The 25573-nt window shown below is 42.5% G+C and overlaps 1 protein-coding gene across 2 annotated transcripts in view; it reads left to right on the forward strand.

Annotated features, from left to right (window-relative positions):
- ZMPSTE24 (zinc metallopeptidase STE24) overlaps positions 1 to 25573 on the forward strand; it is a 48810-nt gene that overhangs the window by 20113 nt on the left and 3124 nt on the right. Inside the window, exons 7-9 of one of the 2 annotated variants that reach the window (XM_010354217.2) lie at positions 5720 to 5904; positions 19936 to 20040; positions 25381 to 25524. In XM_010354217.2, the coding sequence (XP_010352519.1) occupies positions 5720 to 5904; positions 19936 to 20040; positions 25381 to 25524 (434 nt within the window). The remainder of the gene's footprint in view (positions 1 to 5719; positions 5905 to 19935; positions 20041 to 25380; positions 25525 to 25573) is intronic. The other variant, XM_010354218.2, reaches the window with a different exon arrangement.

Here is a 25573-nt window from a genome sequence, read left to right on the forward strand (position 1 = left end):
TCATTAATCCATTCAGTAAATAAGCATCATTGAATACACAGTCATGCATTGCTTAATGATGGCCATATGTTCTGAGAAATGCATCATTAGGCTTTTCATTGTCATGCAAACACCATAGAGTATACTCATGCAAACCTAGATGGTATTACCTACTGCACACCTAGGTTGTATGCTATAGCCTCTTGCTTCTAGACTACAAACCTATCTAGCATGTTACTGTACTGAATACTGTAGGCAATTTTAGCATGATGATTAGCATTTGTGTATCTAAACATAGAAAAGATAGTGTGCTCTGCTACAACATTACGGTGGCTGTGAGGTCACTAGGTGATAGGAATTTTTCAGCTTCATTATAATTTTGTGGGACCACTGTCCTATATGTAGTCTGTGGACCGAAATGTTATTATGCAGTATGTGACTGTGTACTACATGCCAGGCACAGCGATATAAAAAACTTACGTTACAGCACAGGGATTCTTTTTATTTGTGAGACGGAGTCTTGCTCTGTCGCCCAGGCTGGAGTGCAGTGGCGCAATCTCGGCTCACTGCAAGCTCTGCCTCCCGAGTTCAGGCCATTCTCCTGCCTCAGCCTCCCAAGAAGCTGGGACTACAGGCGCCCACCACCATGCCTGGCTAATTTTTTGTATTTTTAGTAGAGATGGGGTTTCACTGTGTCAGCCAGGATGGTCTCTATCTCCTGACCTCGTGATCCATCCACGTCGGCCTCCCAAAGTGCTGGGATTACAGGTGTGAGCCACTGCGCCCGGCCAGTACAGGGATTCTTAAACTTTAGTAAGTATAAAAGTCCCTCGAGAATTTGTTAAAAGACAGATTCCTTGAAGGGGTGGCCTGCCCCTCCACACCTGTGGGCGTTTCTCGTTAGGTGGAATGAGAGACTTGAGAAAAGAAATGAGACACAGAGACAAAGTATAGAGAAAGAAAAAGTGGGCCCAGGGGACCGCCGCTCAGCATACAGAGGACCCACGCTGGCACTGGTCTCTGAGTACCCTCAGTATTTATTGATCATTATCTTTACCATCTTAGAAAAAGGGAAGTGGCAGGATAATAGGATCAACGTAAGGAGAAGGTCAGCAGTAAGACATGTGAATAAAGATCTCTGTGACATGAATAAGTTTAAGGAAAAGTGCTGTGCCTTGATATGCATATGTAAACATCCCCATAAACCTTTTTAGTGCATAAAGAGCAGCATTGCCGCTGGCACGTCCCACCTTCAGCCCTAAGGCGGTTTTCTCCTTTCTCAGCAAACAGAATATACAATCGGGTTTTACACCGAGATGTTCCATTGCCCAGGAACGGGCAGGAGACAGATGCTTTTCTCTATCTCAACTGCCAAGAGGCCTTCTTTCCTCTTATACTAATCCTCCTCAGCACAGACCCTTCACGGTGTCAGGCTGGGGGACGATTAGGTCTTTCCCTTCCCACAAGGCCATATTTCAGACTATCACATGGGGAGAAACCTTGGACAATACCTAGCTTTCCTAGGCAGAGGTCCCTGCGACCTTTGGCAGTGTACATGTCCCTGGGTACTTGAGATTAAGAGAATGGTGATGACTCTTCACAAGCATACTGCCTTCAGGCACTTGTTTAACAAAGCACACCCTGCACGGCTCAAAATCCGTTAAACCTTGAGTTACCACAGCACATGTCTCTCGCAAGGACAAGGTTGGGGGTAGGGTCACAGATTAACAGCATCTCAAATACAGAACAAAGTAGAGTGTCTTACGTCTAATTCTTTCTATATAGACACAGTAGCAGTCTGATCCCTCTTTGTTTTCCCCACAATTCCGGGGCATCATCCCAGAGATTCTGACTTAGTAGGTGTTTCCAGTGTCTACTTCTAACAAGTACCCCTAGGTGATTTTGGTGTATTCCTTGGACCACACTTTGAGATACTTGGACCGGTGGGAGATAGTAAGACATTAATTTACTTTTGTTTGTGTGCATACAATCTGCTTACTTTTATAAATAACTTCAGATCGCATTTAAGAATTTTTTTTTTTTTTTGAGACGGAGTCTCGCTCTCCCGCCCAGGCTGGAGTACAGTGGCCGGATCTCAGCTCACTGCAAGCTCCGCCCCCCAGGTTTACACTATTCTCCTGCCTCAGCCTCCCTAGTAGCTGGGACTACAGGTGCCTGCCACCTCGCCCGGCTAGTTTTTTGTATTTTTAGTAGAGACGGGGTTTCACCGTGTTAGCCAGGATGATCTCAATCTCCTGACCTCGTGATCCGCCTGTCTCGGCCTCCCAAAGGTCTGGGATTACAGGCTTCAGCCACCACGCCCGGCCTAAGAAATATTTTTAAATTAATTAAAAAATTTAGGATTAGGGCCAAGCATGGTAGCTCACGCCTGTAATCCTAGCACTTTGGGAGTCCGAGGTGGGCAGATCACCTGAGGTCAGGAGTTTGAGACCAGCCTGGCCAATGTGATGAAACCCCGTCTCTACTAAAAATACAACAATTAGCTGGGTGTGGTGGCGTGTGCATGGAATCCCAGCTACCCAGGAGGCTGAGGCAAGAGAATCGCTGGAACCTGGGAGGCAGAGGCTGCAGTGAGTAGAGATCACGCCACTACCAGCCTGGGTGACAGAGTGAGACTCCGTCTCAGGGAAAAAAAAAAAAAAAAATTTAGGATCAGAAAAGACAGAGATGAGATAGAAGAATGGGACTTCAAAGGGTAACACAGACAAAATAAACAAACATGTTTGGCTCTTCCTGGCAACCAAGCCAAAAAGAAATGTAATAATGCAATAAATAAATAATAGCTTCTATTTGTCAAAGTTTTACTACTAAACATACTGCCAAGTACTTTTCATTAGATATATGAGTAGATAGAAAATTCATGTTTTTTGTAAGAGACTTCACATTCTCAAGAGAAATCAACATTTATCATTTCTTTTTTGAAAAAAGTATATAAATAATTGTAGTAGTATAGAGATAAGACAGCATACTAATTGCTTCACTTAGAATCTCTCATGTAATCCATAATCTAACCTAATGAGGTATATATTAGCCTCGCTTCATAAATAGGAAACTAAAGCTTAAAGAAATGAAGGAAGTTTTCTAAATTTACACAACTAATACATGGCAGAGCCAAGATTTGAACTCAGAGTCTATGCTTTTAATCACTATACTCAACTCACTGCACATTATAGAACATTTGAAAGTCAAAGTATATAAAGAAGAAAATAAAAATCAGCCGTAGTTCAGGTACTGTTAAAAATGTAGGTATGGGCCGGCTGTGGTGATTCACACCTGTAATCCTAGCACTTTGGGATGCCGAGGCAGGAGAATTGCTTGAGCCCAGGAGTTAGAGACCAGCCTGGGCAATGCAGCAAGACCCTGTCTCTACAAAAAAGTAGCCGGACATAGTGATATGTATCTGTAGTCCTAGCTACTCAGGAGGCTGAGGCAGGAGGGTTGATTGAGCTCAGGAGGTCAAGGCTGCAGTGAGCCATGATTATGCCATTGCATTGCAGTCTGGGTGACAGAGAGAGACCCTGTCTCAAAAGAAAAAAAGGTATGTCTTCTTCCAGTCTTTATAAAAATTGCTTTAATTATAAAAGTAGGTATGCTTATTTTAAAAGTCTTGGGGAAAAAAAGGAAACAAAAATCCATAATTCTAGAATTTAGTGATAAACATTTCAGTATTTTGGTATGTTTCCTAATAGGCATGGGCTTATGCTTTTCTATTAATATTTATTAGGTTGGTGCAAAAGTAATTGCGGTTTTAGACCATGAATTTTATAACTAGGCTCAAACACATCTTTATTAATCAAAAGAGGAACCATTTCAATCAACGCATTTGTGCCAACAAGAAATAAGTTTGTTTATTCCTGTAGGGTAAAACTCTGTGCTTCGGGATTTGGCAAACTCTTGGAAAGCATTTTCTGCATCCAGCTAGTTGTGGAAACATTTTCTCTTTAAAAAGTTGTCAAGATGCTTGAAGAAGTGGTAGTCAGTTGGCAAGAGGTCAGATGAATATGGCAGATCAGGCAAAACTTCATAGCCCAATTTGTTCAACTTTTGAAGCATTGGTTTTGCGATGTGCAGTTGGGTGTTGTCTTGGAGAAGAATTGGGCCCTTTCTGTTGACCAATGCTGGTTGCAGGCATTGCAGTTTTCTGTGCATCTCATCGATTTGCTGTGCATACTTCTCAGATGTAATGGTTTTGCCAGGATTCAGAAAGCTATAGTGGAGCAGACTGGCAGCAGACCACCAAACAGTGACCATGACCATTTTTTCGTGCAAGTTTGGATTTGGGAAGTGCTTTGGAACTTCTTCTGGGTCCACCCACTGAGCTGGTCATCGCCTGTTGTTGTGTAAAATCCATGTTTCGTCTCACATCACCGTCTGATAGAGAAATGGTTTGTTGTATAAAATAAGAGAAGACAACACTTCAAAACAATGATTTTTTTAATTTTTATTTTTGCTCAGCTGATGAGGCACCACTTATCAGGCTTTTTCACCTTTCCAGTTTGCTTCAAATGCCAAACGACCGTAGAATGGTCGACATTGAGTTCTTCGGCAACTTCTTGTGTAGTTGTAAGGGGATCAGCTTCGATGATTGCTCTCCATTGGTCGTTGTCATCTTCCGATGGCCTACCACTACGCTCCTCATCTTCAAGGCTCTCGTCTCCTTTGCAGACTTCTTGAACCACCACTGCACTGTACGTTCGTTAGCAGTTCCTGGGCCAAATGCGTTGTTGATGTTGCGAGTTGTCTCTGCTGCCTTATGACCCATTTTGAACTCAAATAAGAAAATTGCTTGAATTTGCTTTTTTTTTTTTTTTTTTTTTTGGGTGAGAGAGTCTCCTGCTGCTGCCCAGGCTGGCGTGCAGTGGCGACATCTCTGCTCACTGCAATCTCCGTCTCCTGGGTTCAAGCAATTTTCATACCTCAGCCCCACGTGTAGCTGGGATTACCGGCATGCGCTACCATGCTCGGCTAATTTTTTGTATTTTTGGTAGAGGCAGGGTTTCACCATGTTGGCCAGGCTGGTCACGAACTCCTGACTATAAGTGATCCGCCTGCCTCAGCCTCCCAAAGTGCTGAGATTACAGGTATGAGCCACTGTACCCGGCTGAATTTGCTTTTTGTCTGATATCATTTCCCTTATCTAAAATAAATATAAAATAAACAGCAAGTAATAAATCATTAGCAAAAAACAAAACGAGAAATATGCATTAAAATGATGTATAACATAACCATATTTATTTAAGAATGTATTCCAATATCAAACAGCAAATTTCAACAATGCAAAAATCGCAATTACGTTTGCACCAATCTAATACATGTACACTTTTTCTTGACAATAATGGAACCTTATATACATGAAGTTTTGTATCCTTCACAATATATTGGTGAGCTTTTTCTTGTTAAAATTCTTTGGAAGTATAATTTTTTTCTGGCTGCTTAAATTCCATTTCATAGTTTTACTATAATTGAATCATTCCATAACTGTTGGATGTTTAGGCTTTACTTATTTACTTACTGCTATAAAGCTGTGATGAGCACATTTATTGGCAAAAAAAACAGACACTCTCCACTTCTGGTGGTGAATTATATTGATATGGTTTTTCTTCTATTAAACGATTTGAAAATGTTAATGTCCTTTCCAGTAATTCAATTTGTAGGAGTCTCTCCAAAGGACCCCAAACTTTTTAATTATATTCCATGCTTTGAACTGTCTTTTCCTTAGGATCTAAACGCTCTTCCCACAGCAATGCTTATTTTTATGGCTTCTTCAAGAACAAGCGAATAGTTTTGTTTGACACTCTACTAGAAGAGTACTCTGTACTAAACAAAGACATCCAGGAGGATTCTGGCATGGAACCCCGCAATGAGGAAGAAGGGAACAGTGAAGAAATAAAAGCTAAAGTTAAAGTGAGTTATTTTTTCCTAAGAGACTCTACCTTAGTTTTTATACACAGTTCCTGTGACAACTCAAAATAACATCAATTTCTATGCAGTGAGTGTTGAATTCAGGGAGACTATCAAATAAAAAACCATGGCTCCTTTATAGTTCTGGTATTTAGGAGAGTTTACCACTATTATTACATGCTAACTACCTTGCAAGCTTTTATAGAATGTAGATATTAAAATTGGAAGCTGTTGTAAGAAAATTCATATGATTATAAGCTGTCTTTAAAACAGTAACTTGTGTGTGTGTGTATATAAAATTTCTGATGTGTTTATGATCAAATAATTCCAACAAGCAAGATAAAGAGAAGATAAACATCTAAGTTTTAGCTTTATTAAGACAGTAATTATAGGCTTTGGCAATGGAGAGACTTGGATTTGATTCCTGGTTCTGTCATTTAGTAGCTTTGTATCCTTGGATACATTATGTAATTTAGTCTGTTTTATTTGTTTAACACACATTTATGAAATGTATACTCTGTGCTGAGATACTTTGCTTGGCACTAGGTACACAAAAATCAAAAGGAATACCTTCTTCTTAAGCTTACAGTCCAAAGGGGAGATAGTCATGCAATCACAGTACAATACGTTAATTGCTACTGTTAAGCTTTAGACTCTAAATATAGTGGGAGCACAAGAAAAGACATTTCTCAAATCTGACCTGAGAGTCTGAGAAAGCTGCTTCTGAATCCTTTTGCTGGATAAGACTGACTGATATTGATTAGCAGAATTTAAAATATCAAGACTAAATGGGGGAGAGGGGACAATGATAGAAAGAATACAAACTGTCAGAAACGGTCATCAGTATTTGTATGTGTGATGGAATGTGCCATTGCCTTTGGTGTCATACAGAGATGATTTTAGATCCCTGTTCACTCACCATCTGTGTAACTGTGCAAGTAAGTTAAGCTTTCATTTATCTATGTATTTATTTATTTTGAGATGAGGTCTCATTATGTTTCCCAGGCTTGTCGAACTCCTGGCTTCAAGTTACCCGCCTGCCTCGGCCTCCCAAAGTGCTGGGATTATAGGCGTGTGCCACCGCACCCGGCCAAGCTTTCTAAATCTTTGATTTCTTAACTGAAAGATGAGGCCAGTAGGGTTTCTCAAGCTCCACACTATTTTTGGGGGACAGATAATGTTTTTGTTGTGGGAGGTATCTTGCGCATCGTAGGATGTTTAGCAGCATCCCTGGTCTCTCGCCACTAGGGGCCATTTCTCCCCCACAACCTCCAAAAATTGTGACAATGTCTCAGAATATTGCCAGATGTCCCCTAAAGGTTCGGGTGGGGTCAAGTCTCCCCTGGTTGAGAAATACAAGGCTAAAGATGCCTACATTTTAGGGTTTTGAAGATTAAATGAAATAATATGTGTGAAATAACCTTGTACTGTCTATCAAAATGTAGAGAGTACCAGAAAATGATTAGCATCTGAGCATCTGTTTTGACCCTAAAAACAGGTTCTAGTAAAGTACCTAGCCTATTATAAATATGTAGATGAAATAAAATTCTGTGAAGGGATTAGAAGACATCTTAAGGTCATCTTATAGATAGGAAAACTGAAGTCCAGAAAGAATAACCCAGTGATAGCACTAGAGAATCATGCAAGTTTAGAAAGTTAATCTGCTTATGGTCAGGCGCCGTGGTTCATACCTGTAATCCCAGCACTTTGGAAGGCCAAAACAGGTGGACCACTTGATGTCAGGAGTTAGAGACCAGCCTAGCCAACATGGTGAAACCCTGTCTCCACTAAAAATACAAAAATTAGCCGGGCATGGCGTGCCTGTAGTCCCAGCTACTCCAGAGGCTGAGGCGGGAGAATCACTTGAACCCAGGAGGCAGAGGCTGCAGTGAGCTGAGATTGTGCCACTGTACTCCAGCCTGGGTGACAGAGTGAGACCCTGTCTCAAAAAAAAGAAAGTTAACCTGCTTAAGAGGCATCTTAAGCATTGTGTAAACCTGGTAATGTTAAGTAATGTCTAAACCTAGACATTAGCTAATGGTGCACTGATTACAAGCAAAGTACAGAGATAACAGACATTTAATGTCTATGAGAATAGTTTTCTTTGGCTACAAAAACAATTGAGTGGTCCTTTGAAGTATGTTGAATGGGATTTGACTTATTTTGCTGGCTGCTTTAGAGGCCCGCAGCTGGGTGTGGTGGCTCACACCTGTAATCCCAGCACTTTGGGAGGCTGGGGTTAGAGGATTGCTGGAGGCCAGGAGTTTGAGACCAGCCTGAGCAACATGGTGAGACTTCATCTTCTCAAAAAATAAAAAAATAGCTGGGCATGGTGATGCCCACTTGTAGTTCCAGCCACTCAGGAGGCTGAGATGGGAGGATCACTGGAGTTCAGGAGGTTAAGGCTGCAGTGAGCTGTGTTTGCCCCACTGCACTTCAATCTGGGCAACAGAGCGAGACCATGTCTTCAAAACAAAAAGAGCCTGCTTTGCTTCATTGATTAACTACAAATATTTTACTGTCTAAAATACATATTACATGACAAGATACAACAGACATAGTTTTACCCTAAAGAACCTACAGTAGAGGAGAGGAGACAAATAGCCTAGAGTTTAAGGCAGGGCATGGTAAATGTCATGAGTAGCAGCTGATAAAGTGTGGCTTTCAGAAATGGAGATATTAATGCAGATTCTAATGGTCAGCAAGTTTCTTAGAAGTGAGGCTATTTGAAGTAGGTAGAAGTTTGACTTGGGGCTGGGGTTTTTCAGGTTGAAGGCTAGGAATGAATAGAGACAAAGTTCACAATGTCTGTTCTGAAACTAATGATTAAATGGATTCTTGTAGATGGGGATAGGAAGGTAGGCCAGGACCAGTTTTTTGAATACTTTTTCCTGAAGCTATCAAGTGATTGTTTCCAGTGGCCTGGAAAGTTTAATTTGGGTAGAGACCAAAGCTTATTTTAGGAATATTCAAATCTGATGGCAGAATATAGAATAGAGCAAAGATTGGAGGCAAGGAGACTTCTAGGAGTCTACTGCATTAAGATGACCAAGATAAGCGTGAGGTAATGAGGGCCTGTGCCAGAATGAGAGGTCCAAGTAAGTGCAAGAGTCATAATAAAGGATGGATTGAAAGTACAGTCATGCTCCATATAATGACATTTCAGTCAATAATGGACCAAATATGCTACCATAATATTATAATACCATGTTTGTAACCATACTTGTCCTAAGGTTACATATGCTTAGATACACACTTACTCACTATTGTGTTACAGTTACCTACAGTATTCAGTGTGGTAACATGATAGACAGGTGTTTGTGTAAGTGTACACTATGATGTTTGCACAACAAAATCACCTAACAACACACTTATCAAAACATATCCCCATCATCAAATGATGCATGACTGTACTTAGAGATTGATATTATGGGACATGAAGGAGAAGGTCAAAGATTGACTCAACAAGCCAGGCGCGGTGGCTCACGCCTGTAATCCTAGCACTTTGAGAGACTGAGGCAGGTGGATCACCTGAGGTCAGGAGTTTGAGACCAGCCTGGCCAACATGGTGAAACCCCGTCTCTATTAAAAATACAAAAATTAGCCAGGCGTGGTGGTAGGCGCCTGTAATCCCAGCTACTTGGGAAGCTGAGGCAGGAGAATCACTTGAACCTGGGAGGCAGAGGTTGCAGTGAGCTGAGATTGTGCCATTGCACTCCAGCCTAGGCAACAAGAGTGAAACTTCGTCTCAAAAAAAAAAGACTCAACAGTTATTAACTTTATTGCTTTTCGGCACATGTACCACTGGTGATATCATTTTAGGTATATCAACATTTTAAATTTGATTAGTTTTATATCTATTAATATATATTAGGGGAAAAAATGAAACTAGTGTATCAAACTCATGATTTCATACAAATGTATTGTCACTTAGGATAAGGCTAGTTTTAAAAAGTGGATTTGTTTAAAGAAATAAGTAAATAATTACATGGAAGGTACACAGATGTGGTGGAAGTTTAGGAAGCAGATTTATTCAGCACTTGCTACTGAATGCCTACTATGTACAATGCAGTAAGGGATGCAAAGATGGTGTTAGCCTGGATGGTACAGAGAACATGAAGCATTTCATTTTTAACAGAAATTTAAAGAAAAAAAACTAAAGTTACCTGAAATCCCACCCCTTAGAGATAACTATTAACATTTTGATGAGTGTGTCCATAATGGCTATTACATTTTAAAAGATAACTGGGAAACCTGGCTGGAATTTTACCCTTCAGAAGACAAATAGAAGAATTGAAACAACCTGTCTCAAAAGCAATTTAAGGCCAGGCACAGTGCCTCACGCCTGTAATCCCAGCATTTTGGGAGGCCAGTGTGAGAGGATTGCTTGAGGCCAGGAGTTTGGGCAACATAGAAAGACCCCTATCTCTACAGAAAATTAAAAAATACAAAATGTTCAAAAGAAATTTAAGAAAATAATTTTAAATATATATAAGCTGCCCTTTTATAGAAGACAGCAAGTATTTCCCCAGTAAGTACTAGGGTTATATGAAAGTCTTCCCAGTTGATAAATACGATGGAAAGGATGCAGGCTCCAGAGAGGTGGATTTTACCCACTAATTAGTAGCAAGACATTTTAATTTCTTACCTCCTTTTCTTCATCTCTAAAATGAAGACCTTTCTTCTCATCTGCCCAACTTGGTGTTGTGAGGATCAAATGAGGTAGTGTATGAATTTTGTAAAAAGGAAAATGCTAAGAAAACTGATAGATGGGCAGTACCTATTTTTGTTCTCTTATGTGAAATTAGAGTGGGAAGAAAAGAAAATCGAGGGCTAAGAGTCTTTCATGAGTAAGCAAGTCTCCTTTCTGTGGAAAGTGATCCACACTGTTTAAGCTGTAATCATTCCACATCAGCGTATCTTTGAGTGTGACCCTGATGCTGTTCTAAACAGCTTCCTAAATCCAGACATCAAACCAAGAGACGAGAGCATATCCTGAACAATAGAGAATTGGTTGTTTTACAAAACAATGCATAATTCATATTGGAAAGCAGGTGACTGGTGAAAACAGAAGCCTAAGGACCATGTTACTTTATGTAAAATAAGGCTATCAATACCTGCCTTATAGTAGTGAAGATTAATGAACTGTTTGTAAAATATCTGATACATACAGTATCTATACATAGGCAGTTAATAAATGGAAGCTGTCATTACTGTTATTATTAAACAAAAACATTAGCTATATTTTTGCTTATTACTAAAGTAGAACAGTCGGCCTGGCACAGTGGCTTACCCCTGTAATCCCAGCACTTTGGGAGGCCGAGGCTGGTGGATCACCTGAGGTCAGGAGTTTGAGATCAGCCTGACCAACATGGTGAAACCCCATCTCTACTAAAATTACAAAATTAGCTGGGTGTGGTAACACATTTCTGTAATCCTAGCTACTTGGGAGGCTGAGGCAGGAGAATCTCTTGAACCCAGGAGGCGGAGGTTGCAGTGAGCCAGGATCGTGCCATTGCACTCCAGTCTGGGCAACAAAAGTGAAAGTCTGTCTCAAAAAATAAATAAATAATAATAGTAAAAATAAAAAAGTTAGAAAACATCAATAACAAAAATAATGATCCAACAAACCATAAACATCTTACTAGACATATTTCTAGTCTTCTAAACTATAATTTTTTTTTTTTTACCATTTTCCTTTTGTTGAATATATGGATTGTTTCCAGTTTTTTGCTGTTAAAAATGTTTCTGCAGTGAGTATTTTTGTATGTAATCCTTCAGTTGTAACTCTTAATTTTCCCTTTAGAGTAGTCTATAAATTGGTGCTTTAGTTTGTTACTCCTTCATGACCATTCCCTGAAGGTACAGGTAAGTGTGTGTCTCTTAGCTCTTTAGGGAACGAGGTTAGTTATGTGATTCTTTTCTCTACTAAATGTACTCTTACCCAAACTCTAAAATTTAAATAGGAAAGAGGTAATAAATGTCAATCGTGTATTGCAAATCATTATAATTTATCCCTCTTTCTCATACAAGGGACCTAGCTTCTCTATATGTGGTCCTTTTCCTTAAAAAAATGAGGAACTGGTGAAAGAGGGGGAAAGTGGTAGAATATCTAGATTCCAGTAAATCTTGTCTGTGTTCTTAGGAGGCTGCATTTTCTCAGCTGTGTGAAACAAAATCTATTTCAAGTTCATCCTTTTTTTTTTTTTTTTTTTTTTTTTACGTAATTTGCTCTTTTCAGTAGCTGAAGCTTATTTCAAAATCTTTAGCCTGAACTTTCTGGGATATATGTTCTCTAACTGTTGCAGGGCACTGTATGTGTCCAATGGATCAAACTTGTTTATTATTTTATTCAAATATTTATATCTTTATTAATATTTTATTTGTTTGGTGTTTCCATTATTGATAGTGGTTTGTTACTATCCTTTATTATAGTAAATTTGTCAAGTTTTTTTTTTTTTTTTGAGACGGAGTCTTGCTCAGTCGCCCAGGCTGGAGTGCGGTGGCGCCATCTCAGCTCACTGCAAGCTCCGCCTCCCGGGTTTACGCCATTCTCCTGCCTCAGCCTCCCGAGTAGCTGGGACTACAGGCGCCCGCCACCACGCCTGGCTAGTTTTTTTGTGTTTTTAGTAGAGACGGGGTTTCACCGTGTTAGCCAGGGTGGTCTTGATCTCCTGACCTCGTGATCCGCCGGTCTCGGCCTCCCAAAGTGCTGGGATTACAGGCGTGAGCCACTGCGCCCAGCCTTCTTTGCAAATCTTGCAGTTTTGAAATAATATGTTCTGAGGCCAATGTATAGTTACATGCCAAATAAAAATTAATGTATCCTCCTGGTAAAGTGAAATTTTTATGTTTGTGTTGTGGCCTTCCTAAATAATCCTTTTTGCCTTTACGTTGCCTTTAAGTTGGCTGGGCACGGTGGCTCACGCCTGTAATCCCAGCGCTTTGGGAGGACGAGGCGGGCGGATCACCTGAGGTCGGGAGTTCTAGACCAACCTGACCAATATGGAGAAGTCCCATCTCTACTAAAAATATACAGTTAGCTGGGAGTGGTAGCCCATTCCTGTAATCCCAGCTACTCAGGAGGCTGAGGTAGGAGAATCGCTTGAACCCGGGAGGCAGAGGTTGCAGTGAGCTGAGATTGTGCAATTGCACTCCAGTCCAGGCAACAAGAACTAAATTCCGTCTCAAAAAAAAAAAAAAAGGTTGATTTTGTCTTATATTAATACAGGTGTCCCAGCTTTCCTTCGGTTAGTGTTTGTTAGAGGTTATCTTTTTTATTTTTTATTTTATTATTATTATTATTTTTGAAACAGAGTCACACTGTCGCCTGGGCTGGAATGCAATGGCGTGACCTTGACTCACTGCAACCTCCGCCTCCCGGGTTCAAGTGATTCTCCTGCCTCAGCCTCCCAAGTAGCTGGGATTACGGGTGCCCACCACCAAGACCAGCTAATTTTTTCTATTTTTGGTAGAGATGGAGTTTCACTATGTTGGCCAGGCTGGTCTTGAACTCCTGCCCTTGTGATCCGCCCACCTCGGCCTCCCAAAGTGCTGGGATTACAGGCATGAGCCACTGCATCCGGCCTCAGAGGTCATCTTTTTACTTAAAAAAAAAAATTTAGTGATGGCTGGGCACAGTGGCTTATGCCTGTAATCCCAGCACTTTGGGAGGCTGAGGCGGGTGGATCACGAGATCAGGAGATTGAGACCATCCTGGCTAACACAGTGAAACCCATCTGTACTAAAAATACAACAAATTAGTCAGGCATGGTGGCAGGCACCTGTAGTCCCAGCTACTCAGGAGGCTGAGGCAGGAGAACGGCGTGAACCTGGGAGGCGGAGCTTGCAGTGAGCCGAGACCGCGCCACTGCACTCCAGCCTGGGCGACAGAGTGAGACTCCGTCTCAAAAAAAAAATTTAGATAAAATTCACATAAGATTCACCATCTTAACCATTTTAAAGCGTGTAATTCAGTGGCTTATAGTATATTCAAAAAGTTGTATAACCATCACTAAACCACTATCTAATTCATCCTTTTACTTTAACCTTGGCCTTATATTTGCAATGTGTCTCTTGTATACAGCATGTCAATAGATTTTATTATGGTTGTTTTTAAAGCTATACTGACAGTTACTATCTTTTTATTGACAGGTTTAGTTTATGTATGTTGTGATTACTGATATATTTGGAATTATTTCTACCATATTATTTTATGCCCTTTGTGTCTCTTTTCTGTGCTTTCTGTTCTCCACCCTTATCTTCTCCTCACCTCAATACAACACATATACCCTCCCACTTTTTTCTAAGAACTGATTGAAGGTTTTTAAAAAATTCTGCTTAGGTCATTATTCATCTTTGGATGTTCTTGTATTACTATTCTTTTAATGATTGCCGCTAAAACTTAAGCATGCCCACATATCTGAAGATCTTAAAATACATGGTATCTTCACTATTTCCTGAACAATCCAGGGTCCTTAAATACTTTGAAACCATTATGCCTTTCATCTTTTATTTTAGTTTCATCCTGTTCATTGTTTTTTTTGTTTTGTTTTGTTTTTTGTTTTTTTGAAACGGAGTCTCGCTCTGTCGCCCAGGCTGGAGTGCAGTAGCCAGATCTCAGCCCACTGCAAGCTTCGCCTCCGGGGTTTAAGCCATTCTCCTGCCTCAGCCTCCTAAGTAGCTGGGACTACAGGTGCCCGCCACCTCGCCTGGCTAGTTTTTTGTATTTTTTAGTAGAGATGGGGTTTCACTGTGTTAGCCAGGATGATCTCGATCTCCTGACCTCATGATCCGCCCGTCTTGGCCTCCCAAAGTGCTGGGATTACAGGCTTGAGCCACCGTGCCTGGCTCCTGTTCATTGTTTATCCCCCAAATTGTCATTTTTTTTTTTTTTTGGTCTTATACAGTTATCATTTAGATTCATCTATATGCTTATCTGTTTTTCTGCTTAACATTCCTTATTCACCTCACATCTTTTAGAAATCATTTTCCTTCTTTCAGAAGTATATACTTTAGGATTGTCTTTTTCTTTTTTTTATGAGATGGAATCTCACTCTGTCACGAGGCTGGAGTGCAGTGGCGTGATCTCAACTCACTGCAACCTCTGCTTCCTGGGTTCAAGCGATTCTCCTGCCTCAGCCTCCCAAGTAACTGGGACTACAGGCACAACTACAGGCGCATGCCACCATGCCCAGCTAATTTTTGTACTTAGTAGAAACGGGTTTTCATCATGTTGGCCAAGATGGTCTCGATCTCTTGACCTTATGATCCACCTGCCTCGGCCTCCCAAATTGCTGGCATTACAGGTGTGAGCCACTGCGCCCAGCCGTGCTTTAGGAATTTCTTTGGAAAATTCTGGTTTTGTTTTTATTTTGCTCTTATTCTTGGATATCAATGCAGAAATGACAGCTCTTTTATACTTTAAAGATAATCATTCTGCCAGGCGCTTACACCTGTAATCTCAGTACTTTGAGGAGCCCAAGTCTGGAGGGTCACTTGAGCTCAGGAGTTCAAGACTAGCCTGGGCAACATAGCGAGAACTTGTCTCTACTAAAAATAAAAATTAGCAAATTAGCTACGTGTAGTGGTGTGTGCCTATAGTCCCAGCTATTCAGGAGGCTGAGGTGGGAGGATCTTTTGAGCCCAGGAGATCAAGGCTGCAGTGAGCTATGATCGTACCACTGCAGTCCAGCTTGGGCAACAGAACGAGACCCTGCCTCAAAAATAAATAAATAAATAAATAAATAAGATAAAGATAGTGTTCTATTGTGTTCTGGAATTTTTTTTTTTTTTTTTTTTTTTTTTTTTGAGACAGAGTTTTACTCTTGTCCCCCAGGCTGGAGTGCAATGGCGCTATCTCGGCTCACTGCAATCTTCGCCTCCCAGGTTCAAGGGATTCTCCTGCCTCAGCCTCCTGAGTAGCTGTGATTACAGGCGCCCGCCACCACACCCAACTAATTTTTGTATTTTTGGTAGGGACGGGGTTTCACCATGGTGGCCAGGCTAGTCTTGAACTCCTGACCTCAGGTGATCCACCTGCCTTGGCCTCCCAAAGTGCTAGGATTACAGGTGTGAGCCACTGCACCCAGCCCATGTTCTGGATTTCTTTGTTGTTCCTGTTGAAAACATCTGGCTCAGAGCTTATTGTCTTATTTTTTTATTATTATTTTTTACATTTACAAATTAGGATGCATTTTTCCCCCTTTTTTTGTGAGACAGTCTTGCTCTTGTTACCAGGCTGGAGTGCAATGGCACAATCATAGATCACCGTAGCCTTGAACTCCTGGGTTCAAGCCATCCTCCCATCTCAGCCTTTCAAGTAGCTGGGGCTATAGGTGCACACTACTATGCCTGGCTAATTTTTAAAAAATTTTTTGTAGAAACAGGGTCTCATTATGTTGCCCAGGCTGGTCCATGACTTTTTGTTTCTTAATTTATTCCTTTATTTTGGTAGAAAACATCCTCTAGTACCTTCCTGAGAAAGATTACATCGGTAAAGCTTTAAGTTTGTATGCTTAAAATGCCTTCATTTTTCTGTCATACTGGCTTGCTACTTAGACTGGGTATAGAGTTCTAGATTGGAAATACTTCACCTTCAGGATTGTGAAGGCATCGTTTCATTGCCTGCTTGATTCCAACACTGCTGATGAAGTAGCTGAAGTCATTCAGATTACTGATCCTGGCCAGGCATGGTGGCTCACGCCTGTAATCCCAGCACTTTGGGAGGCCAAGGCAGGCAGATAACTTGAGGCCAGGAGTTCGAGACCAGCCTGGCCAACATGATGAAACCCCCGTCTCTACAAAAAATATAAAAATTAGCTGGGCATGATAGCTCACGCCTGTAATCCCAGTACTCGGGAGTCTGAGGCACAAGAATTGCTTGAACCTGGGAGGTGGAGGTTGCAGTGAACTGAGATCCTGTCACTGCATTCCAGCCTGGGTGACAGAGTGAGACCCTGTCTTAAAAAAAAAAAAGGCCGGGTGCGGTGGCTCAAGCCTGTAATCCCAGCACTTTGGGAGGCCGAGACAGGCGGATCACGAGGTCAGGAGATCGAGACCATCCTGGCTAACACGGTGAAACCCTGTCTCTACTAAAAAATACAAAAGAACTAGCCGGGCGAGGTGGCAGGCTCCTGTAGTCCCAGCTACTCGGGAGGCTGAGGCAGGAGAATGGCGTCAACCTGGGAGGCGGAGCTTGCAGTGAGCTGAGATCCGGCCACTGCACTCCAGCCTGGATGACAGAGCGAGACTCCGTCTCAAAAAAAAAAAAAAAATGCTGATCCTTTTGTTACTTTTTTTTTGTTTTTTTTTTTTTTTTTTTTGCTTTTTCTGGAAGTTTGTTAGATCTTTCTCTGTTTCAGTGTTCTAAAATTTCACATACCCTGATGGGGATCTGTTTTCTTCCACCATGTTATATGCATCACACTGTTTTCATCCACCGTGATGTATGCATTAGGCTCTTTTATTCTGGAAATCGAGGTCCTGTGGTTATAAGAAATTTTCTGGAATTATTTTGTTGATTTTTCTCCTCTCCATTTTTAAAATTCTTTTTTTTTTTTTTTTTTTTTTTTTTTTTTTTTTTGAGAAGGAGGCTCGCTCTGTCACCCAGGCTGGAGTGCAGTGGCCAGATCTCAGCTCACTGCAAACTCCGCCTCCCGGGTTTACGCCATTCTCCTGCCTCAGCCTCCCGAGTAGCTGGGACTACAGGCGCCCGCCACCTCGCCCGGCTAGTTTTTTGTATTTTTTTAGTAGAGACGGGGTTTCACCGTGTTAGCCAGGATGGTCTCGATCTCCTGACCTCGTGATCCGCCCGCCTCGGCCTCCCAAAGTGCTGGGATTACAGGCTTGAGCCACCGCGCCCGGCCTCCATTTTTAAAATTCTATCTTCTCAGGGCTCCTCTTACTTGAGTGCTGGATTTCTTATACTGAACTCTCCTATCTTTTTAACCCTCTTTTCCATTTTAAATATATCTCTTTCTACTTTCTAGAATTCCCTCATCATCTTCTAATTCTTTTATTGAACTTACATTTTTTGTTTTTTTTTTTTTTGAGATGGAGTCTTGCCCTCTCACCCAAGCTGGAGTGCAATGGCACAATCTCAGCTAACTGCAACCTCTGACTCCCGGGTTCAAGCAATTCTCCTGCCTCAGCCTCCTGAGTAGCTGGGATTACAGGTGTGCACCAACACGCCCAGCTAATTTTTTTTTTTTTTTTTTTTTTTGTATCTTTAGTAGAAACGGGGTTTCACCATGTTTGCCAGGCTGGTCTCGAACTCCTGATCTTGTGATACACCTGCCTCAGCCTCCCAGAGTGCTGGGATTGCAGGCGTGAGTCACCATGCCTGGCCTTCAACTTGGATTTCTAAGAATTTTTTTATCTGAATTTTCCATGTTACAGCACTTTGTTATTTTTTCTTAGGTACAGTATCTTAATTTTCTAAACTTTTTCTTTATATAATTTGTTTATTTCATGTTGCTTTTTTTCTGGATCAGATCTTCCATGTTAACAACTTACCTCATATGTCTGGTAAATCCTTGGTTATTTGCTCCTTAGTAAGAGAATGGGACTAGGCCGGGCACAGTGGCTCATGCCTGTAATCCCAGCACTTTGGGAGGCTGAGGCGGGTGGATCCCCTGCGGTCAGGAGTTGGAGACCAGACTGGCTCACATGGTGAAACCCCGTCTCTAAAAATACAAAAATTAGGCAGGCGTGGTGGTGCATGCCTGTAGTCCCAGCTACTCAGGAGGCTGAAGCACAAGAATCACTTGAACCCAGGAGGCAGAGGTTGCAGTGAACTGAGATCGTGCCATTGCACTCCAGCTTGGGCAACAAGAGTGAAACTCCGTCTCAAAAAAAAAAGAAACAACTACTGTTAACATTTGTATATACTTTGTCTACTTTTTATACTTGTATATTTTTATATACACATTCACATTGTTTCATAATTAGAATCATACCATATATTTTTAGTTTGTGTCTTTCTTCACCTAATCATTTTCCAATGTCAGAACATAATCCTTTTTTTATTTTATTTTTTTCTTTTTTTTGAGATGGAGCCTCACTTTTTCGCCCAGGTTGGAGTACAGTGGCGTGATCTTGGCCCACTACAGACTATGCCTCCCAGTTTCAAGCAGATCTCACGCCTCAGCCTCCTGAGTAGCTGGGATTACAGGCATGCACCACCACACGTGGCTGTTATTATTATTATTATTATTATTATTATTATTATTATTTGAGATGGAGTCTTGCTCTGTCGCCTAGGCTGGAGTGCAGTGGCGCGATCTCGGCTCACTGCAACCTCCGCCTCCCAGGTTCAAGCAATTCTCCAGCCTCAGCCTCCAGAGCAGCTGCGATTATAGGTGCCTGCCACCATACCCGGCTAATTTTTTGTGTTTTATTAGAGACAAGGTGTCACCATGTTGGTCAGTCTGGTCTCGAACTCCTGACCTCGTGATCCACCCACCCTGACCTCTCCAAGTGCTGGGATTGCAGGCATGAGCCACCACGCCCAGCAACATTTTGTATTTTTAGTAGAGATGGGATTTCGCTATGTTGGCCAGGCCAGTCTAGAACTCCTGGCCTCAAGTTATCTGCCTGCCTCGGTCTCCCAAAGTGTTGGTACTGCAGGCATGAGCCACTGCAATTGGCCCTAATCTTTGAAAACAAAATTTCTAATGGTTTTATAATACAGTGTGACTGTCATATAACTTTATCATGATTTATTTAACTATTGTCCCATTGATAAAGATTTCTATTTCTTCCAGTTTTTTTTTTTTTTTTTTCTCCCTAATCTGAGTCTAGACTGTAAGCTTTATGTAGTCTGGGAATGTCCATCTTGTTCGTCATTCTGTCTTCAATGCTTAGCGCACTGCCTCATGTGGAGCAGTGGTTCAGGGAATGTTTTGTTGAGACAACAGTTTTGAACAAAACATTATTTCTTTAAGTTAAAATCTATGAAGGGCTATTACTGGGTTGAAAGATAAAACTTTTTAAAGGTTCTCAATAATTTATTTTTCATTTTTTTTTTTTCAGAATAAGAAACAAGGATGTAAAAATGAAGAGGTACTTGCTGTACTAGGCCATGAACTGGGGCACTGGAAGTTGGGACATACAGTCAAAAATATCATTATTAGCCAGGTAAGTGTGGAGTGACAATTCTTTTTTTATGGCATGGTAGTCAAATTAGAACTATGGCAGGCATGAGAGGTCACATAAGAGAGGTCAAGACAGACACCACAGCCAGGCTACCTGGTTTCCCATCACAGCTCCCTGACTTAACTACCGGTGTGACCTCAGGCAAGTTCCTTAACCTCTGCTTCTGTCTCCTCATTGAATGATAATACCTCATAGGACTGGTTAAGAATTAAGTGAGTTAATACATGTAAAGATTTTAGACTAGCACCTGGAATGTGGTGAGCACTATATAAATTATTGTTACCACCACCATCACCTCCAGAGTAAGAACTTGAAAGATCAAAAGGATCAAGCCTAGATAAGTTGGACATTAAAATGCTTTTTTAAAATTAAATTAAAATTTTTTTTGAGACGGAGTCTCGCTCTGTCACCCAGGCTGGAGTGCGGTGATGTGATCTCGGCTCACTGCAACCTCTGCCTCTCAGGTTCAAGTGATTCTCCTATCTCAGCCTCTTGAGTAGCTGGGACTACAGGCACCCACCACCATCCCTGGTATTTTTAGTAGACACGGGGTTTCACCATGTTGACCAGGCTGGTCTCGTACTCCTGACCTCAGGTGATGCACCCGCCTCGGCCTCCCAAAGTGCTGGGATTATAGGCGTGAACCACTGTGCCCACCCTAAAATGCTTTTTTTTTTTGAGACGGAGTCTCGCTCTGTCGCCCAGGCTGGAGTGCAGTGGCCGGATCTCAGCTCACTGCAAGCTCCGCCTCCCAGGTTCACGCCATTCTCCTGCCTCAGCCTCCCGAGTGGCTGGGACTACAGGCGCCCTGGCACCTCACCCGGCTAGTTTTTTGTATTTTTTAGTAGAGACGGGGTTTCACCGTGTTAGCCGGGATGGTCTCAATCTCCTGACCTTGTGATCCGCCTGTCTCGGCCTCCCAAAGTGCTGGGATTACAGGCTTGAGCCACTGCGCCCGGCGCTTTTTTTTTTTTGAGATGGAGTTTCACTCTTGTTGTTCAAGCTGGAGTGCAATGGCGCGATCTCAGCTTACTGCAGCCTCTGCCTTCCGGGTTCAAGCAATTCCCCTGCCTCAGCCTCCTGAGTAGCTGGGATTACAGGCACGCACCACCACACCGGACTAATTTTTTTTTTTGTATTTTTAGTAGAAACGCGGTTTCTCCACATGAGCCAGGCTGGTCTCGAACTCCTGACCTCAGCTGATCTGCCCGCCTCAGCCTCCCAAAGTGCTGGGATTACAGGCATGAGCCACCACGCCCAGTCTAAAACATTTTTTTCATTTAAAAGTTATTATTGCCAGGCGTGCTGGCTCACGCCTGTAATCCCAGCACTTTGGGAGGCCGAGATGGTGGATCACTTGAGGTGAGAAGGTCGAGGCCAGCCTGGCTAACATCGTGAAGCCCCATCTCTACTAAAAGTACAAAAATTAGCCAGGCCTGGTGGCACGCCTGTAATACCAGCTACTCGGGAGGCTGAGGCAGAATTGCTTCAACCCAGGAGGCAGAGGTTGCAGTGAGCTGAGATCATCCCAGTGCACTCCAGCCTGGGTGACAGAGCGAGACTCCGTCTCAAAAAAAAAAAGTTATATATTCATTGGAAATTGCAGAAAATACAAAAAGAAAGCAATTCCAATCATGTTCCTCCTCTGGGTTCTAGAACCTCTAAACCAACAGATGTTTAGACTTTGGGTGAAAAAGCACTATATCATGTTGACTAGTTCTGAGCATATGTGGCCTTAACTGAATCTTCAGTGGGTTTTCAGACCTTTAAAAAGGCTGGCTGAGCCAGGCATAGTGGCTCATGCCTGTAATCCCAATACTTTGGAAGGTTGATGAGGGAGGATCACTTGAGGCCAGGAGTTTCAGACCAGCCTAGGCAACAAGACCCCTTCTCTCCAAAAGGTTAAAAAATTAGCTGGGCTTGGTGGTATGCACCTGTAGTCCCAGCTACTTGGGAGGCTGGGATGGGAGGATGGCTTGAGTCCAGGAGATCAAGGCTGTAGTGAGCCATGATCACACCACTGCACTTCCAGCCTGGGTGACAAGGAGACCCTGTCTCTAAAAAAAATTAAAATAAAAAGGCCAGCTGGTTCTGGGTGATGAATTACAAGGGAAGACTTGTGAACTCCTGTGGGCACTTTCATGTATCTTTAGGTATAGAAATGCATTCCTTGGGCCGGGTGCGGTGGCTCAAGCCTTTAATCCCAGCACTTTGGGAGGCTGAGACGGGCGGATCATGGGGTCAGGAGATCGAGACCATCCTGGCTAACACGGTGAAACCCCGTCTCTACTAAAAAATACAAAAAACTAGCCGGGCGAGGTGGCGGGCGGCCTGTAGTCCCAGCTACTCGGGAGGCTGAGACAGGAGAATGGCGGGAACCCGGGAGGCGGAGCTTGCAGTGAGCTGAGATCTGGCCACTGCACTCCAGCCTGGGCAACAGAGCAAGACTCCGTCTCAAAAAAAAAAAAAAAAAGAAATGCATTCCTTGGCTTGAAGCTATGTTGTGTGGATACATGGCACTGAGTAAGACTAAATAAGTCCAGGTCCAAATTCAATTGAATTTTCAGTCTAATAAGGAAAATCACTGCCCCTTCCATGAGGGAAGGGTTCCAATGGAATCAGCCTACCACAAGGTGGTTGGCTGGTCCCTGAGATGTGGTACCTTATCAAGACTGGGATTGATTGCTTCTCCGGACAGACTGGACATATGTCAGGTGCCAGTGAGGAGGGTGTCTGTGTTGACTAATACGTTAACTCCATCTTTGTCACTGTGGCCACTCTATTCATAAGTCCCTTGACTAAGTCATGGAGTGGCTACAGAGAAAGGCTAGCTGACCTTCACGGAGCAGGTGTCTTCCCCAGTTGACCAAGAGCCTCCTTGACTGTGGGACTCTTTGGGTGAACATTATTAACATTAGGCCACCTATAATCAAACTCTGCAGTAATTTTGGAAGTTTTGTCACATACCTCTTTGCCAAATCTCCTTGTTAGGCATCCTCTACTTTTTTCCAAGGCCCTAATTATCCAGCCGAACCATTTTTTTCCCACTGCCAGTGAATTAGGATATATATCCTTGCCTCAGGCTCTCTCTCCTCCCAGGCTGAGTGGACAGTGAGATATACACCTTAAAGTTCCCCTCACCGAGAGTATTTCCCTTCACTGCGGCCTTCCAAGACCATCCCTGAGTGGCTCTGTAATGCCACAGCAGTCCACTTTCATGTGGTACCAGCATATTGTGTTAAGTTATTTGTAAAATAGGCTCTGATTTTTTTCCTGTTCAACTAATTGATTATAGGAAACGGCTTATGAGTAAGGGTTGGTTGAGGGTTGTTGGTGGCAGGAGTTGGTGTACTAGAGTATGAGCCACCTGCTTATTTAACTTACTGGTGCTTTCATAACTTGCTTCATTTCCACTCTTATATCTGTCACTTATGCTTGATGATGAAGTGTTTCTGGGCATACCAGTTTCCTGGCTAGGCAGATTAACAGCATCCAGTTCAGGAGGAATAGTTCAGGTTGCAGGATCATGGTATCCCATGACCAGGAATTCAGTCTGTAGCAGGGCCCAGTAGCAAACCAAAAGTTATTTTTCAAAAGGACAATGGTTACTTGACAAAAGTAGATGCATAGATGGTAAGTGTAGGAGACTTCACTGAGTTTTCTGTTGGAGCTTGTCATATTGGATCCACTGAGTGATGAGGATGAGGGTGAAGCTGCTCGTCCTTTGTCCTGGGGCGGCTGGTGAGCCTTCTTACGCTCCGAGCCCCATTCTAAGCTGGCAGCTTCTTGGGTTGTCTTGTAAATGGTTTGGAGCAACACACTTAAATAAGGTCCATGTGGCCTCCAAGATCCTAATTTGCTACAGAAAAAGAATGTTGTGTGTTCTCCAACCTGACTCTAAGAGGTTGTATTTTGGTATAGATTTTTTATTTTTTTCCCCGCTCATTTATTGTTCAAGATGGATCTACTTTCTCCCCTGAGCTTTCTAACTATTTGGTACAGCTCCAGTGGGCCTAGAGAGGATTCAAGGGAAGCCTGTTGCTTTGGAGCCTCCACTTCAAAGTCAGGTGGGAGATGTTGTATCTGATTACAGTCTTATAAAACAAGGCCAGAATCCATTCTAGCACTTCACCCTTTACAAGAGAGAAAATATCCGCGGCCGGGCGCGGTGGCTCAAGCCTGTAATCCCAGCACTTTGGGAGGCCGAGACGGGCGGATCACGAGGTCAGGAGATCGAGACCATCCCGGCTAACATGGTGAAACCCCGTCTCTACTAAAAAATACAAAAAACTAGCAGGGCGACGTGGCGGGCGCCTGTAGTCCCAGCTACTTGGGAGGCTGAGGCAGGAGAATGGCGTAAACCCAGGAGGCGGGGCTTGCAGTGAGCTGAGATCCGGCCATTGCACTCCAGCCTGGGCGACAGAGCAAGACTCCGTCCCAAAAAAAAGAAAGAAAGAAAAGAAAATATCCCATTGCTATTGATCACTTCAAACCCTCAATGATAGGAGGCTCAACTGAAGCTTGCCCTTATAGAAAATGATACAGTTTATACATTTGGGAACATTTTGTTTTACTTTTGAAATAAAAGTGAAACTAAAAACTACTGGCGGGGCAGGATGGCTCATGCCTGTAATCCCAGCACTTTGGGAGGCTGAGGTGGGCAGATCACCTGAGGTCAGGAGTTCAGACCAGCCTGGCCAAAATGGTGAAATCTCGTCTCTACTAAAAATATAGAAAAATTAGCTGAGCATGGTGGCAGGCGCCTGTAATCCCAGCTACTTGGGAGGCTGAGACTGGAGAATTGCTCAAACCCAGGAAGCAGTGGTTACAATAAGCAGAGATTGTGCCACTGTAATCCAGCCTGGGCAACAGAGTGAGACTCCGTCTCAAAAAAATAAAAATAAATAAAACTACTTAAATAATTTGTTCTGTGATCACACTGATACCTTTCTTAAAATCACACTATGATTTCTTTTTTGTTGTCGTTTCTTTGAGACAGAGTCTCGCTCTGTTGCCCAGGCTGGAGTGCAGTGGCACAATCTCAGCTCACTGCAAGCTCCGCCTCCTGGGTTCAAGCCATTCTCCAGCCTCAGCCTTCCGAGTAGCTGGGACTACAGGCGCCCGCCACCATGCCTAGCTAATTTGTTTGTATTTTTAGTAGAGACGGTGTTTCACCGTGTTAGCCAGGGTGGTCTTGATCTCCTGACCTTGTGATCCACCACGCCCGACCACACTTTGATTTCTTATACTTTATGGATGCTACTGATCCCATAGTGAAATCAGCTTGGTAATAACTTAGAAATTTCATGTCCTTCTTTCTAGATGAATTCTTTCCTGTGTTTTTTTTTATTTGCTGTATTAATTGGTCGAAAGGAGCTTTTTGCTGCATTTGGTTTTTATGATAGCCAACCCACTCTAATTGGACTATTGATCATCTTCCAGTTTATTTTTTCACCTTACAATGAGGTAATGTATGATCTTTAAAATTATCACACATACGCTCTTACCTGCTTCA

The sequence above is a fragment of the Rhinopithecus roxellana genome, chromosome 12, assembly GCF_007565055.1.
Source record: "Rhinopithecus roxellana isolate Shanxi Qingling chromosome 12, ASM756505v1, whole genome shotgun sequence".
Taxonomy (NCBI): domain Eukaryota; kingdom Metazoa; phylum Chordata; class Mammalia; order Primates; family Cercopithecidae; genus Rhinopithecus; species Rhinopithecus roxellana.